This window comes from Colobus angolensis, unplaced genomic scaffold (genome assembly GCF_000951035.1).
Source record: "Colobus angolensis palliatus isolate OR3802 unplaced genomic scaffold, Cang.pa_1.0 Scaffold33, whole genome shotgun sequence".
In the NCBI taxonomy this organism is placed as follows: domain Eukaryota; kingdom Metazoa; phylum Chordata; class Mammalia; order Primates; family Cercopithecidae; genus Colobus; species Colobus angolensis.
This window is the reverse complement of record NW_012116599.1, coordinates 4,304,761-4,319,214: the sequence shown is the minus strand read 5'-3', so window position 1 is coordinate 4,319,214 and position 14,454 is coordinate 4,304,761. Positions and strand designations below refer to the sequence as shown.

Below are 14,454 nucleotides of genomic sequence, written 5' to 3'. Positions count from 1 at the left end.
TTAGTAGAGATGGGGTTTCACCATGTTAGCCAGGCTGGTCTCAATCTCCTGACCTCGTGATTCCCCCGCCTTGGCCTCCCAAAGTGCTGGGATTACAGGCGGCCACCGTGCCCGGCCACCAGTTATATATTTCTTCAGCAGCCGCAGGTTGTATGGCACTGTGAGCAAAACTTCTCCCACGGTGCTGTACTCTTCATTCTTTTTATGAAAAGTGTCCAGTGTAAGTGAGCAATTTCCATGACAGAGTTGTGGATAAGAGCAAATTGAGTTCCACAATTAACATCCATCAATAAATGGAAGTCACTAATTAATTAAAAAGTTATTGCTCAAGCTCAGTTTAGCTTCCTCTCATATTGGGAATTGTGTCATGTTAGTTTCAACATGTGATGCACTGAAACAAACGCCCTTTATAATATTTAAATAAAAATAATGTTCATGTAATATTTTTATTCTGTCTCCCCAATGTTATTGCTTTTTTACCTTCCCTCATTCACTACTTAACAGAGAAAACATGAGGAGACAAGTTGAAGGAGTCTAAAAATATCATTCTGATAAAATCTTAGCCTATTTTCTTTTAGTGTTCTATTTAACACTAAAGTTGTATAATCTGATATCCATTTAAATGGTCATCTCAGCCTGTGCATTGAATTCTTCGGTTAACTTAAAGAGTGATAAAACATTCTAGTTAAGGCCCTACATTAGAAGAAGTAAGAATTCAGGATTTCTCTAACACTGAAGTAAGAATTCAATATTTCTCTAATATATGAAGAAATATTCGGTCTAATTTTTTTTGGACCACACATTGTATGATGAGATATGAGGAACTTCATATAAAACTGACATCTAAGCGTGGTACATATGTGAAGGAAGTATTGTCTGATGTTGCTATATTATTTGGACAAAAGCTATTTATGTGTTTCAACTAAGTCTAACTTTCCTTGGTTCCAATGAAATAGACCAAGGAAGGAAATAAGTGGCTAGGATTCATAGTGTTCTCTTTCTTTAAAACAAAAGTCTGACTCAGGTGCCTTCCATATTATCTTTGTCTCTGTCCTAAAAGTTAGGACATGGGTACCTTTAGCTCCATGAAAATGTGTCAAGAGTATGGCCTTCCACATTCACATATACAACCTTATCCCTGTTCCACCACTCGTAAATCCTAGTAATGCCACTCAAATTGAAGTGACTCTGTCCTGCCCAGGTTTAACGTGTCTTGAAGAAATAATTTAAAAGAATCACTTGTGTTCCTATTCTTCTCCACTTCCCTAATACTCCAAGGTTTTGACACAAGTTATTAAATGTGAGACATCATAAAAAATACAGTTGTAATGTGGAATGTTATCACTTTGGATACAGAGTTAAAAATAAGAAATTAAAGATAACAAAAATAAAGTGTATAAATGAAACATTTGTATAAGAAGTTTTCTTTTAATTTTATAAGTTTTTAGAGCTTCTCTGATTATAAATGAGAAGTTTAATTAATATAGTCACCTTAAAAACACAACTTTATAAACAATATCCAAATACCAACCTGAATAAATATTTTCTTTCAGATCAGTATTTAAGGACAACCAGGGAAATGTGGACAGAGACTCAAGATTTTCACCATTGTTTAGACAAGAAAGTAGCAAGATTTCAACTGAGGACCTGATTAAACTAGTATCAGATTATAGAAGGTATGTTTTTTTAATACTCTTGAAATTAACATAAATCAGCCATGTTGATTTGTTATCGCTTCATAAATACCAGAGGATCTGATTCCCGAATGCCCAAACCTCCAGAAAGCAGACATTTTTCCGGTGACTTCACATATGCCCAAATAGTGCCACAAAAGCAAAAACTGCTAGAATTGTATGGAAGGACTGTGAAATGTTAAACTGTATCAGTTATTTATTGCTGTGTAACAAACCACCTCAAAACTTAATGGTTTAAAATGACAACACTGCCACAGTAGTTATACTCCTGAGTCTACAATTTGAGCACATCTGAGTGAGGAGAGCTTATCTCTTCCACACATGGCATGGGCTGAGAGAGATCAGCTGGGGTCAGAGGATTCACTTTCAAGATGGCTTGTTTGGTTTTCGGCCAATCAGTGCTGGCTGTTGGCTGGAAACTCAGTGGGGACTATGAGCTAGAGATCTCAGTTCTCTGTGGGGTCTTCTTCATGAGATTATTTGACTTCCTTAGGCGTGGTGGCTGCGTTTTAAAAGTAAGTGTCTCAAGGGCAGGAAATGACCACTGTTGATTTCAGTTTGGGGCCCAGAAGCTGTTACAGTGCCATGTCTGCCAAAGTCACCTATCAAGCTGTCACAGAGCCCAGACACAGTACTTAGATTCAAAGGAAGGAAGCATAGACATCTCTCAGTAGAGGGAGTATTAAAGAATTTTAGGACAATGTTTTACAGTTATTTTGCTGTAAATATAATCACTCATAATACCTCTGTCATTCAAATACTTTTAGAAAAGATGGTGCAAATTATTGCCAAAACAGAAAACATATACATGCCACAACATTTTTTAAATGAATAACCATACATCCAACATCTAATGATGACGAGGTCTCTCATTACAAGCTACTTATCATGAACTTCTGACCCTCTAATATACACACAGTATTCTTGTACCTTTTGTTCCCAAATATTGACTCTCTGCCTCTCCCATCTAAGAATCAACAATCTCCAATCCCTTAATTCATTTATGCAAAATGAAAATAATATAATATCATGAAGCAAGAATAGTTAATATTTTCTGCGGCTTCTGTAGAGGATATAATGTATGTGACAAGAAGAGAAGTTTTGCCAATGTTTGGTCGATGATGTTGTTCTGGAAAATTATATAAATCTTAGAAACCAAAATAAAAATGGGAAATAACATCTTGAAGGAGTCTGGAACCCGTCTGACTTATTTTTGATGCTATAAGACCATTCGTGCCAGGTGCAGTGGCTCACACCTATAATTCCAACACTTTGGGAGTCCAAGACAGGAGGATGGCTTGAACCCAGAAGTTGGAGACCAGCCTTGGCAACACAGTGGCAACATCATCTCTAATAAAACTTTTTAAAATTATCTGGGTGCGGTATCATGTGCCTGTAGTCCTACATACTCTGGAGGCTGAAGTGGGAAGATCCCTTGAGCCTGGAAGGTTGAGGCTGCAGTGAGCCACAACTGCACTACTGCATTCCAGCCTGGGTGACAGAGTAAGACCCTGTCTCAAAAAAAAAAAAAAAAAAAAGGACCACTTCTTACATGGAGAGAGCTTCCTCCCCTTTAAAGTAATCAAACATCCTGGCCAAAACCCATACCACAGGCTTCCTAAGGCCCAGCCTTTCCTCTTTACCTTTTGCCAGTATACTGAAGCGTGAAAGGCTATAATGCTGAGCAGAAGAGAATAGGCAGAAGGTTCTGGGGTGATCTGTTATAAATAGAGAAAAACAAACTCTAACAAAACCCATGTTATCAGTGAATAGCAAGGAAAATTATTACAGTGTAAATTAAGGTGGCACCCTAGAATACACAATGCAGTGCTGACATTAAATTATTTCATGTCAGCCTCACACTTTATGGCCTTTATTCTCAGTGGTGTGCTGACAAATGTTTCACAACCAACTCTTTAAGGGAACAGTGGACTTGTGCTGATGGCCAGTGTCTACGGTGTAAACTCTCCTACCATTGCTGATTCCAACCCACCAATGGGGCTTCACTGAACATAGGGTTAGGAAGAGATGTGCGCCCTAATACAGTGCTTCCACTATACAGTTAGAGATGTACAGATAATCTTACCATGTAGTGAAATAATCAGAAAGTGGTGAATTTTGAGTACTTGCTACCTTTGTGTTTAATATAATTTCTTTCATAAGTTTATTTAACTTAATTTATATTAATGGCCGTGTTTAGCTGTCAAGCAAAATTCCTAAAAATTGGACATTCAGCTCTCACAAGCTGAGAAGAGCTGACTCTGACCCATCACTGTAATTATTCCACCTTTCAAAGTAGATTTCCTGAGACTTGCAACTGTTATCAGCAGCTTCCACATTACTCTAAAGGAAGACTGGCGAGAGGTTTCAATAGAGAGTGGGAGGGAAATGCAAGGACTTGAGCCAGGGAGTGCATGTGAGTGGGAGACAGGTGCGGAAGGGGTGTCCGCATACACTATAGGGGTGGGAGAGAGCAGAAGAAACAGGGCTTAGGGAAGGGTCCCCGTCCTCCTTGTTTGTTGGTGAAGAGGAAGAATATGGACCGTCTACTTAGCAACTGTAGCAAAGACCAAGCTTGCTCTCAAAACTTCTTAAAATTCATTGAGAGTGCATTACTTAAGCCACTTTAAATACTGTTAGCTTTTGTTAATAAAAACTCCATAATTAGGCCGGGCGCGGTGGCTCAAGCCCGTAATCCCAGCACTTTGGGAGGCCGAGACGGGCGGATCACAAGGTCAGGAGATCGAGACTATCCTGGCTAACACGGTGAAACCCCGTCTCTACTAAAAAATACAAAAAACTAGCCGGGCAAGGTGGCGGGCGCCTGTAGTCCCAGCTACTCGGGAGGCTGAGGCAGGAGAATGGCGTAAACCTGGGAGGCCGAGCTTGCAGTGAGCTGAGATCCGGCCACTGCACTCCAGCCTGGGCGACAGAGCGAGACTCCGTCTCAAAAAAAAAAAAAAAAAAAACTCCATAATTTACTCTCATATTTTTTGATCATTTTTGTGTTATCTGAAGTAGAAGGAAATACATTTAAAATCTTTTTCAGAAAATCTGTCACTTGACCCCTCCCTGATTTGCATTTTTATTTGCAATATCATATGTATTTTAGTTTGCAAAATTAAACCAGCTAAATAAATCATTCACAAGATTATTTGGGAGTCTGCTGTTTACCCTTAACAAAGCTCAGAATTATAGATGACTACTTTTTCTTGAAAATTGGAATAATACTTTTGTATGTGTGTGTGTGTGTGCGCGCGCGCGCACGCACGTGTGTTTCCTTGCTCATGCACTCTTCCAGGGCCGACAGAATAAGCAAAATGCAGACCATCCCTGGAAGCCTGGATATTGCTGTTGACAACGTTCCCTTGGAGCATCCAAGTATGATGATGATGTCATGATTTGGTTGCTGAGTTTTGAATATTGAATATTTAGTGGGTTTTTTTGGTTGGTTGGTTGGTTGATTGGCTAGTTGGTTGGTTACAAGGTTTTGGGTTTTTTTTTTCCCCAAAAGTTTAAATATGTGGAATTCATGATGCTACAGAAATGTGGAGCTTCTTTTTGCTTCACTGAGACAGATGATGAGTTTTGTAGAGCAAGAACTATATTCAGGGTAACCTACCACTTACCTGGTATGCACCATGCACCCAACAAGGTATTAAATTATGTCATTTAATCCTCAAAACCCTGGAGGGTTTCAAAGGAGGAAAGTCAGATTTGGATAGATTAACAAACCAATAATCCATAACGGGAGAATATTCTCCCACTGAGTGAGTTCCTCTCACTCAAAATAGAGGCTAGTTCTGCCATACTGTGCTGCCAGAGGGTTACTCTGAACACTGTGTGTAACCACTCAAGTGGCCATGCAATGATTATAACTCAAATATTGTCAGACTCTGTTATTATACAGAGCACATAATTTTTTTTAGAATATGGTCAAAAGTATTATCAGTAAAAAAACTGAATTTTAGCAGGCACTTTTATTAACTTTGTAAGAGTTTCAGAATTTAATTTTTAAGTGGTAAAATTGGTTTGTTTTGTTATTTCTGATTCTACCTTTTAGTGACTTTCTCAGCAATGCAAAAAAAATGAATAAAGGCCTCCTATAATGAACTCTAAAAAGGGAAAGGACTATTGCCATGGGATATTTGGATTACCATTGCAGTATTAAGTTTTCCATCCTTGTAACTTTCTACAAATCATTTTAATATGAAATGTCATGAGCATTCTAACTTAAGCCATGGCTGGAAATCATTTTTATATTGATTGGTGTGAAAAAGCAGAGGATAAACTAAGCCATTTCCTCTACCTGATTTGGGGACCATTGTTTTTATTACCTATGGAAATGCAACATGACAAATGAGGCACTCAATACTCTCTTTGGAAGAATGGTAGAATCTTAGAGAAATTTGAACACATAATAAAAATATCATAATTGGTTTTTGAAAAAAGAAAACCATAATCTGATTCTCAAGCATTCGTAGCTAATCATTTTGCTTTTTTGAACACAGTCAGATTTCAGGTGGGGTAAAGGGAGGTAGAAGGCCCTGGTCTTTCAGTACCACAACTTCAGCCTTCAAACTGGTGACAGAAGTTTTGATTTATAAATTCCTAATCATTATTTCTTAAGCTGTTCCTCCAAGAGCAGGTTTTAAAAGGTGATACAAACTGAAGAGAAAAATAAATAAACTGTATCTACTGATGAAGAGAGGGGCTTCAGGCCCGTGCTGTGAAATCCATTCTGTAGAGAGATATTGCTATTAATCTAACTGGTACTATCAGTAATATATCTAATGGACAAAGCTTTGTTCAGTCATATATCAGAATATGTATTTTTTATAGTGTTACAGCAAAGATTGGTGGATTATTTCTTATGATATCTGGTTATTATGTTCAGCGGTTCATTAGTTAAAATTTGTTTTTATGGGAAGCTTAATACAAAAAGGAAATATAAATCTGTCTAAAATATTTACTGCTCTTTCTGAGACGTCAGTTTTAATATTAAGTATGTAGCTTGTTAATCTGCCATGCCCACCTCCTACAAATTTTGCGTGGTAACATAAGTTAATATCAATTGGTGTACAAGCCAGGAGTTTCTATCTTGAGTGGGTTCATTTTAAAATATGTTAAGTATTCTTCACTTTAAAAGAACCATATTAAATGACAAACTCTTATTTTCTGATTTTTTAAGATTGTGTAACATCGTCCTTTATCCCTGTCAAGCCTTTCAACATGATGGCTCAAACAGAACCCACAGTGGAGGTGGAAGAATTTGTTTACGACTCAACAAAGTATTGTCGGCCTTATAGAGTATATAAAAATCAAATTTATATTTACCCCAAACACCTCAAGTATGATAGCCAGAAATGCTTCAACAAGGTATGATATAAGTTTCTGAGATATCATCTTTTCTTTTCACCATATTTAGACCATATATGATAGTTCCTGAATGTGCAAATACAAATTACTATAGGGCAACACTTTGTCATAGAAAAACCTTTTGGAGAAAATGTTTAGTAAGAGGCAGAGATGAGTTTTATCTTAGAAGTGTTTAAGGATGCAGGTTTGTAGCATATTAATAATCTTTTCTAAATCAGTCTTAAATAATTTTGTTCTAGACCCTTTTTTTTAGTTTCTTAAGATACTCTAAAAATAGCATGCCTGCCCCCCTTTCAACATGAGCTTTTACTTCCCTTTTAAGTACACTCTCCAGATCCTTCTGTTATTTCAGAACATTACAGATAATGTCACAAGAAAATGTTGAGTATTTTACATTTTTCGGATTTAATTAGAAGCTACTTATTTTAGGCACTTGGATTTTTTAAGTTATTTGATAGGAAATTACAATTTCCATTTTTTCTCTCCATAATTTCAGGCACGAAATATAACTGTGTGCATTGAATTCAAAAATTCCGATGAAGAAAGTGCCAAGCCCCTGAAGGTGAGCCAAGTCAGCAAAGGGACCCAGCATAAAGGGGGAAGGCAGGTGCAGGGATTCTTTCCACCATTGTGGGGCTTTTTATGTGAGTGAGGTTGAAAGAACAGTAATTTAATACATTTGTTTTAGATCTGAAACGTACCTGATTTAACAGTCATCATTAACTAAATCTGTTAGAAATTCCAGTCTCATAGCTCTTCTAGCATTTCATGACTTGGGAAAAAAGGACACTTTTTTTAAATGAATAACCATACATACAACATCTGATGATGACGAGGTCTTTCATTACAAGCTACTTATCGTGAACTTCTGGCCCTCTAATGTACACACAGTATTCTTGTACCTTTTGTTCCCAAATATTGACTCTCTGCTTCTCCCATCTAAAAATCAACAATCTCCAAGGTAAATGCCGAGAGTCCCCTGTGGAAGACGTTGCCTTTTTCAAAGATTAGCCTGCCTCTCGGTTCAGCGTGCTTGATTTAAAACAGAACACCCAGCCGGCCCTCGTGTGGTCTGCGCAGAAGCACTGCTGCATACTGGCCCAACGTCTAACGCAGGGGGCCCGTGGGATGCTCACAGTTATGGAAGGTGCACGTGGCCAAGTGCCTGAGGAACTGGAAAAATGGCTCTAGGAAGTCAGTCCCGGTTCCTGATCACGTGATTTAGTATGCTCCATAAAACTGTGAGGTTTGCAGGCACTGTGCTGTTTCACTCTACAAAGCTGCAACTGGATGGCATTTTTTAGAGTTCATATTTGATATATAGTATGCAGTTTTTATTTTAGGGATTTCAAACAACATAAAGTAACCCATAAACACTGAGGGGGAAATTATTTGTAGTGGGCCTGCTGCCGATCTTACCAGCTTCGGCAAATCAAAGAATGAGGTAGTAGAGGACAAAACTAATTTCTAACTAACCCCCACCATTCTCTGTGGTAGTCTCCTAAAGCACTCTGTCTGGTACAAATTGAGTCCTCTAATTTGTAGCATTATTCAGAAGAACAATAATCAATTTGAGTGACTGAATTAATCAGGCACAGTAGAGAGAGTCTTTTAAAAAAAAACTCTTGAGCCACTGTCAGCATCCACTGGCACCAAACTCCAAAACAGTGTTAGCATCAGGAGAGAAAAATTCAAGTGAAATATAATTGTCAAGCAAACAGAGGCAATGATCAGATGACAAGCACATCTGGCCTGTAGAGCAGTGCTTTTACAAGGAAAATTGTAGAAAAGAAAAACAATCACAGATGGGTCCCCTGCTTCACTGCATTCTAAAATACCACACAGAGATACAGTAAAGCCAAATGTCAGACGCCACAAGAGGGGTCTTGAGCTTTGGACAAAGGGAGCTTATAATTTTTTTTCTTTTATTTCACTGGCTAGTTATAAGCCAAGTTATAAGGAAGTGCCATATCACAGCCCCTGGCCTGATTCAGGGCTGGACAGAATAGTAACTTACTGTGGTGGAAATGGTAACCAGCCCTATCCAGAGGCTGGTGTGTCAGGGGCTGTGGTCCAACCAATTCTTGTGGTTGCACAAGACCTTAACTCTAGACCAGAGCTGGTTCCATGGGGCCTATATTACTCCCTTCTCACACTGCTGTAAAGGTACTACCCAAGACTGAGTAATTTATAAAGAAAAGAGATTTAATTGACTCATAGTTCTGTATGGCTGGGGAGGCCTCAGAAAACTTACAGTCATGGTAGAAGGGGAACAGGCACATCTTACATGGTGGCAGGTGAGAGAGAGAGCAAGCGCCTGCGTGAGAGCAGGAAAAACTGCCATTTATAAAACCATCAGATCTCTTGAGAATTCATTGACTGTCATGAGAACAGCATGGGGGAAACTGCCCCCAGGATCCAATCACTTCCTTCCCTCAGCATGTGGGGATTATAATTCAAGATGAGATTTGGGTGGTGACACAAAGCCTAACCATATCAGGGCCTGTTCAGGAAGCCATTCTACAGGAATCAGTCTTAAACAAGTTAGCCCTTATCCCATGTAAATGAAGAGTCAGATTGGTCCAGGTGATACCCATGGGCTAGGGGAGGTCCTCAAACACTGACCATTGTCTCGGGTCATTGTCTGAGTCATTGCTATTGTCCTGGGGTTGGTAACTGAAGAGTTATGGCCTTTTTTTCAGTCAGGGATAATTTCAGACACTCATAATTGTTCAATTCATAACTTTTTAAACAGTGTACTTAGGACCTCAACCCCAGCCAGTGAACAGGCTCTTGACACTGTCACAAGAAGGATTTCAAGGACGACTCAGAAAATAGTGAAAGTACAGAGATTTACTGTGAAGCAAAAAGTACACACTCAGGAAAGAAGAGTGTGGGTGTACTCAAGAGAGACATTCGTCTGCAAGAAGGTTTAGGGCTTCTATCTTTATGGGGTTTTTTACATTCATGAAGATTTCTAAAGAAAGGTGAAGATTCATCAGAACTGTGGTGCCACCTATATTTATAGCAAATATGGGTGTTTGTAGAACTGCCCAGGTGCTGGTGGGAGTGTGATTTAGTATGTTAATGGGCATATAATGAGGTCCTGGAAGAAACCTATGTCAAATCCAGCACCATCCTGGGTACAGTTGGTCTTAGCCAGCTTGGTCCACATCTTATTTTTTAGGGTCTTATTGGCCACTGACTTATGGAGCTATTTCAACAGTATCCTTTTTGCTAGTCATGTGAAACCTCTGCCTGGAATTGTCTGTTCTCCTATGGCCACCCTGTATTATTCCTGTCTCACAGGTATTTGGCCCTGGTGTATTATCTATATGATGAATGAAAGCCGTGAAATTATCTTCAGCAGCTTTCATTGTATAATAAATGCAGGGTAGTAGGCCAAAGAAGTTAAAAGTTAATTAGATGCCAGCTTAGCCTGGCAAGTTATCACAAAGTTTGCCATTGTCCCAGGGTTGGTACTGAAGAGTTGTGGCCTTTTTTTCACCCAGGGATAATTTCAGACACTTATAATTGTTCAACTCATAACTTTTTAAACAGTGTATTTATGGAAAACCTGGAGGGACCATCTTCACCTCAGCCGCCTACACAGCAGTTCTGCACCACTCTCAGAATCCAGATTTCTCAGATGAGGTAAGAGCCAGCCCTCTACTGTCCCCAGCAGCTCCTAAGAAAGGTGGGTGAATGGTCAGATAACTGTGTAGTGAGAAATACTCTCTCTAGACCTCATCAGACTCAGGACATGCCTTGGCCGGTGTATACTTACCAAGATTTCTAAGCTATATTAATTGACAGTTGTTCCAGGAGTACATTGCAAATTCATGTATTTCAGGACAGGAGTGACCTTTTAAAAAAATGGGATGCTGGCCAGGTGCAGTGGCTCACGCCTGTAATCCCAGCACTTTGGGAGGCCGAGGCAGGCGGATCACCATCCTGGTCAACATGGTGAAACCCCATCTCTGCTAAAAATACAAAAATTAGCTGGTGGCACATGCCTGTAATCCCAGCTACTAGGGAGGCTGAGGCAGGAGACCTGCTTGAACCAGGGAGTTGGAGGCTATGGTAAGCCGAGATCACACCACTGCACTCCAGCCTGACAACAGAACAAGACTCCATCTCAACTAAAAAAATTAAAATTTAAATTAAAAAAAATATGCTTTTAGTGCTGGCATATATCTTTTCTTCTTTTCTTTTTCAGTGAATTTTTTTTCTTTTATTTCACTGGCTAGTGAAGAGATTGTGTTAAATAACTTTACCAATGAATGGCAGCATTTCATGTCATAAGGAAGAGAGCAGAGAACTAGAGCCTGAGCCAATTACATTGCTTATGACATGCCTGAACTTAAGTGAGCTTGGACCCTGTCATCTCTAAACATGACAGGGAACAAGCCTTGCCCTGGCAGGCTTTCAGGACTCTTGCTGTGTGCCAAGCCTCAAGCTAAATTCCATGCACACATCATCTCCCTTAATCCCCGCAGTAATTCCAAGAAGTTGGTACTATTATTACCTCCCTATTTGATGGATGAGAAAACTATGGCTCAGAGAAGTCAAGTAACTTTACCAAGGGTACATAATAAGTGAGAGAAATCAGACCAGGCCATGTGACTCCAGAGCCTGAAGCTTCACCCTTCTCCTCTAACACATAGAAAGTCACTGGGCTCATGGTCAATTACTATACACGTTAGCTTACATTACAAACAACTTTAGACAAACAAGTTTCAGTGATAAAATTTAATTTCTACCCATAAAGTGAAGGTCTGACTAGTGCAGCCTGCTGATGGGATGCCTGAGATTCACAGTATCACACCTTTTATAGGCATTTTCTATGGCTGCTTTCACACATTACCAGCATTTAGCAGCTTAAAACAGCATGCAACTGTTATCTTACTGTTTTGTTGTTCCGAAGTCTGAAATGGCTCACAGGGCTAAAATTGAGCTTGCAGCAGGGCTACGAACCTTCAGGAGGTTCTAGGGAAGATTCCAGTTCCTCTCCTTTTCCAGCTTCTAGAGGCTGCCCACATTTCTTGGCTTTTGAGCCTTCCCGACAATCCCATCACTCTGACCTCAGCTTCTGTTCTCACTTCTCTTATGACTCTGCCTTCCTCTTATAAGGACCTTTGTGATGACACTGTGCTCATTTGGAAAATCCAGGATAATCTCCCCATCTCGTGGTCCTTAACTTAATCACGTCTGTTAAGTCCTGCTTACCATGTAAGGTAGCATATTGGCAGAATTAGAACATTCAGGACATCTAGCGGATGATGTCTTTCTGCCTCCCACACTGTGCACAGTAATCATTTAAAAACTAATTAAAGGAACACCAATGAAACACCTGCCTGACATTATTTCACTCTTCCATGTGCATTTAGTGCTCCTTAATTTTTTCCCCCACAAATTCAGGACAGAAAGTGAAAAACAGTTAAGGGAAAACCATGATCACATTACAGAATATTTACTGTTATCAGTTGACCAAAGGGTCAATCGGTTGACAAAGCCCATCTGGAAGATGCTTTTTCTGTAGATACATGATTTTTTTAAAAAAATTAATATTCTTACTGTTCTTAACTGTTTTAATCTTTCTATTCTCATGTGTTTCCTGGAAGCCTCATGAAAGCCATGAGCTTTTTCACATGAGAATATGTACAATTCTGGGAACTACTTGGTTGCTGAGATTGAGCTGCCTGCAGCTTACCGGAGTTCCAATGCAAAATGATCATCCCAAGATGTGGGTTCTTGTCCTGGAAGATCCTCTTACTGACCACACCACCTCTGCGGTAACTCAGAGCCCCCTAACATGTGCAGCCCTGGTTCCTAACACTGCACCATGCTACTTCACAAGGCTACTGGGGAAAATGAAATGATGACCTACGTGGCAGAGCTTTGAAAACTCAAAAGCACGATAAAATGTAGACAATTACTTGAAAACATTTCCTTCCAGAAATAGGGAGAATGCCCTTCATTCAGTATATTGTTTACCTAGATCCATTTTTATTTTATTTTCATTCGAAAGCATTATTTGCATAGCTGCAGCATGGCCACTTCCCAAAATGTCTCATTAGCTGTCACAGTAACACAGATGTTTGTTAGTTTTAAAAAAGAGATCAATTCCATGCCGAAGCTGCATCATTTACTATACCATATTACTCAACAATGTGCACATGAGTTGCCTGGGGATCCTATGAAAGGGCAGATTCTAATTGAGTGTGTCTAGGTTAGTGTCTGAGACTCCAGCCTGGGCAATAAAGTAAGACATCTGTCTCTACAACAAGAACAACAACAAAAATCAAAAAGTTAGCCAGAGGTCATGGCCAGCTGCGGTGGCTCACGCTTGTAATCAATCCCAGCACTTTGGGAGCTCGAGGCGGGTGGATCACAAGGTCAAGAGATTGAGACCATCCTGGCCAATATGGTGAAACCCCATCTCTACCAAAAATACAAAAATTAGCTGGGTGTGGTGGCGTGCACCTGTAGTCCCAGCTACTCGCAAGGCTGAGGCAGGAGAATCTCTTGAACACAGGAGGCAGAGGTTGCAGTGAGCTGAGATCATGCCTCTGCACTCTAGCCTGGTGACAGAGCAAGACTCCATCTCAAAAAAAAAAAAAAAAAGCCAGAAGTCAAAGCTGCAGTGAGCTGTGTTCGTACCACTGCACTCTAGTCTGGGCAACAAATGCAAGACCCTGTCTCCAAAATGAAAAAAAACTTCTGTGTTTCTAATGAACTTCCAAGTGATGCTTATGCAACTGGTCCCCAAGCACACTTTGGGAGGCACGGACTTACTGTTTATTCATGTCCCTTAATGACAGTTCCTCGATGTGTGTCTTATCTATATTCTGCAGTTATATCTGTGTGTGTTTATGCATATGTATGTGCATGTATTTAATCCATACCCTAGTAGCGTGAATTATCTAATGAGAAACACTAGGTATTCTAAATTATCATCATCCATCACAATAAAGAAGTAAAAATATCAACATGTGAATAAATCACTGCTAGCAGAAACAATAATTATTGAGCATTAAATCACTACATCCAGCACTGTTAAACATGGACCTAGATTTCAGTTAAATAATTTTTACCCATGGTGTAGTCACTCATGCCTGTAATCCCAGCACTTTGGGAGACCAAGGAGGGTGGATCATTTGAAGTCAGGACTTTGAGACCAGCCTGGCCAACACAGTGAAACCCCATCTCTACTAAAATTACAAAAATTAGCTTGGCATGGTAGCACGTGCCTGTAATCCCAGCTACTGGGGAGACTAAGGCAGGAGAATTGCTTGAACCCAGGAGGCAGAGGTTGCAATGAGCCTAGATTGCGCCACTGCACTCCAGCCTGGGTGACAGAGTAAGACAGTCTCAAAAA

The 14,454-nt window shown here is 39.8% G+C and overlaps 1 protein-coding gene across 1 annotated transcript in view; it reads left to right on the top strand.

Annotated features, from left to right (window-relative positions):
- Positions 1 to 14,454, top strand: part of DOCK10 (dedicator of cytokinesis 10) — a 185,896-nt gene that overhangs the window by 91,463 nt on the left and 79,979 nt on the right. The window contains exons 15-20 of the mRNA XM_011952036.1: positions 1,554 to 1,676; positions 4,996 to 5,075; positions 6,886 to 7,073; positions 7,570 to 7,635; positions 10,635 to 10,727; positions 12,698 to 12,868. Of these exons, the coding sequence (XP_011807426.1) occupies positions 1,554 to 1,676; positions 4,996 to 5,075; positions 6,886 to 7,073; positions 7,570 to 7,635; positions 10,635 to 10,727; positions 12,698 to 12,868 (721 nt within the window). The remainder of the gene's footprint in view (positions 1 to 1,553; positions 1,677 to 4,995; positions 5,076 to 6,885; positions 7,074 to 7,569; positions 7,636 to 10,634; positions 10,728 to 12,697; positions 12,869 to 14,454) is intronic.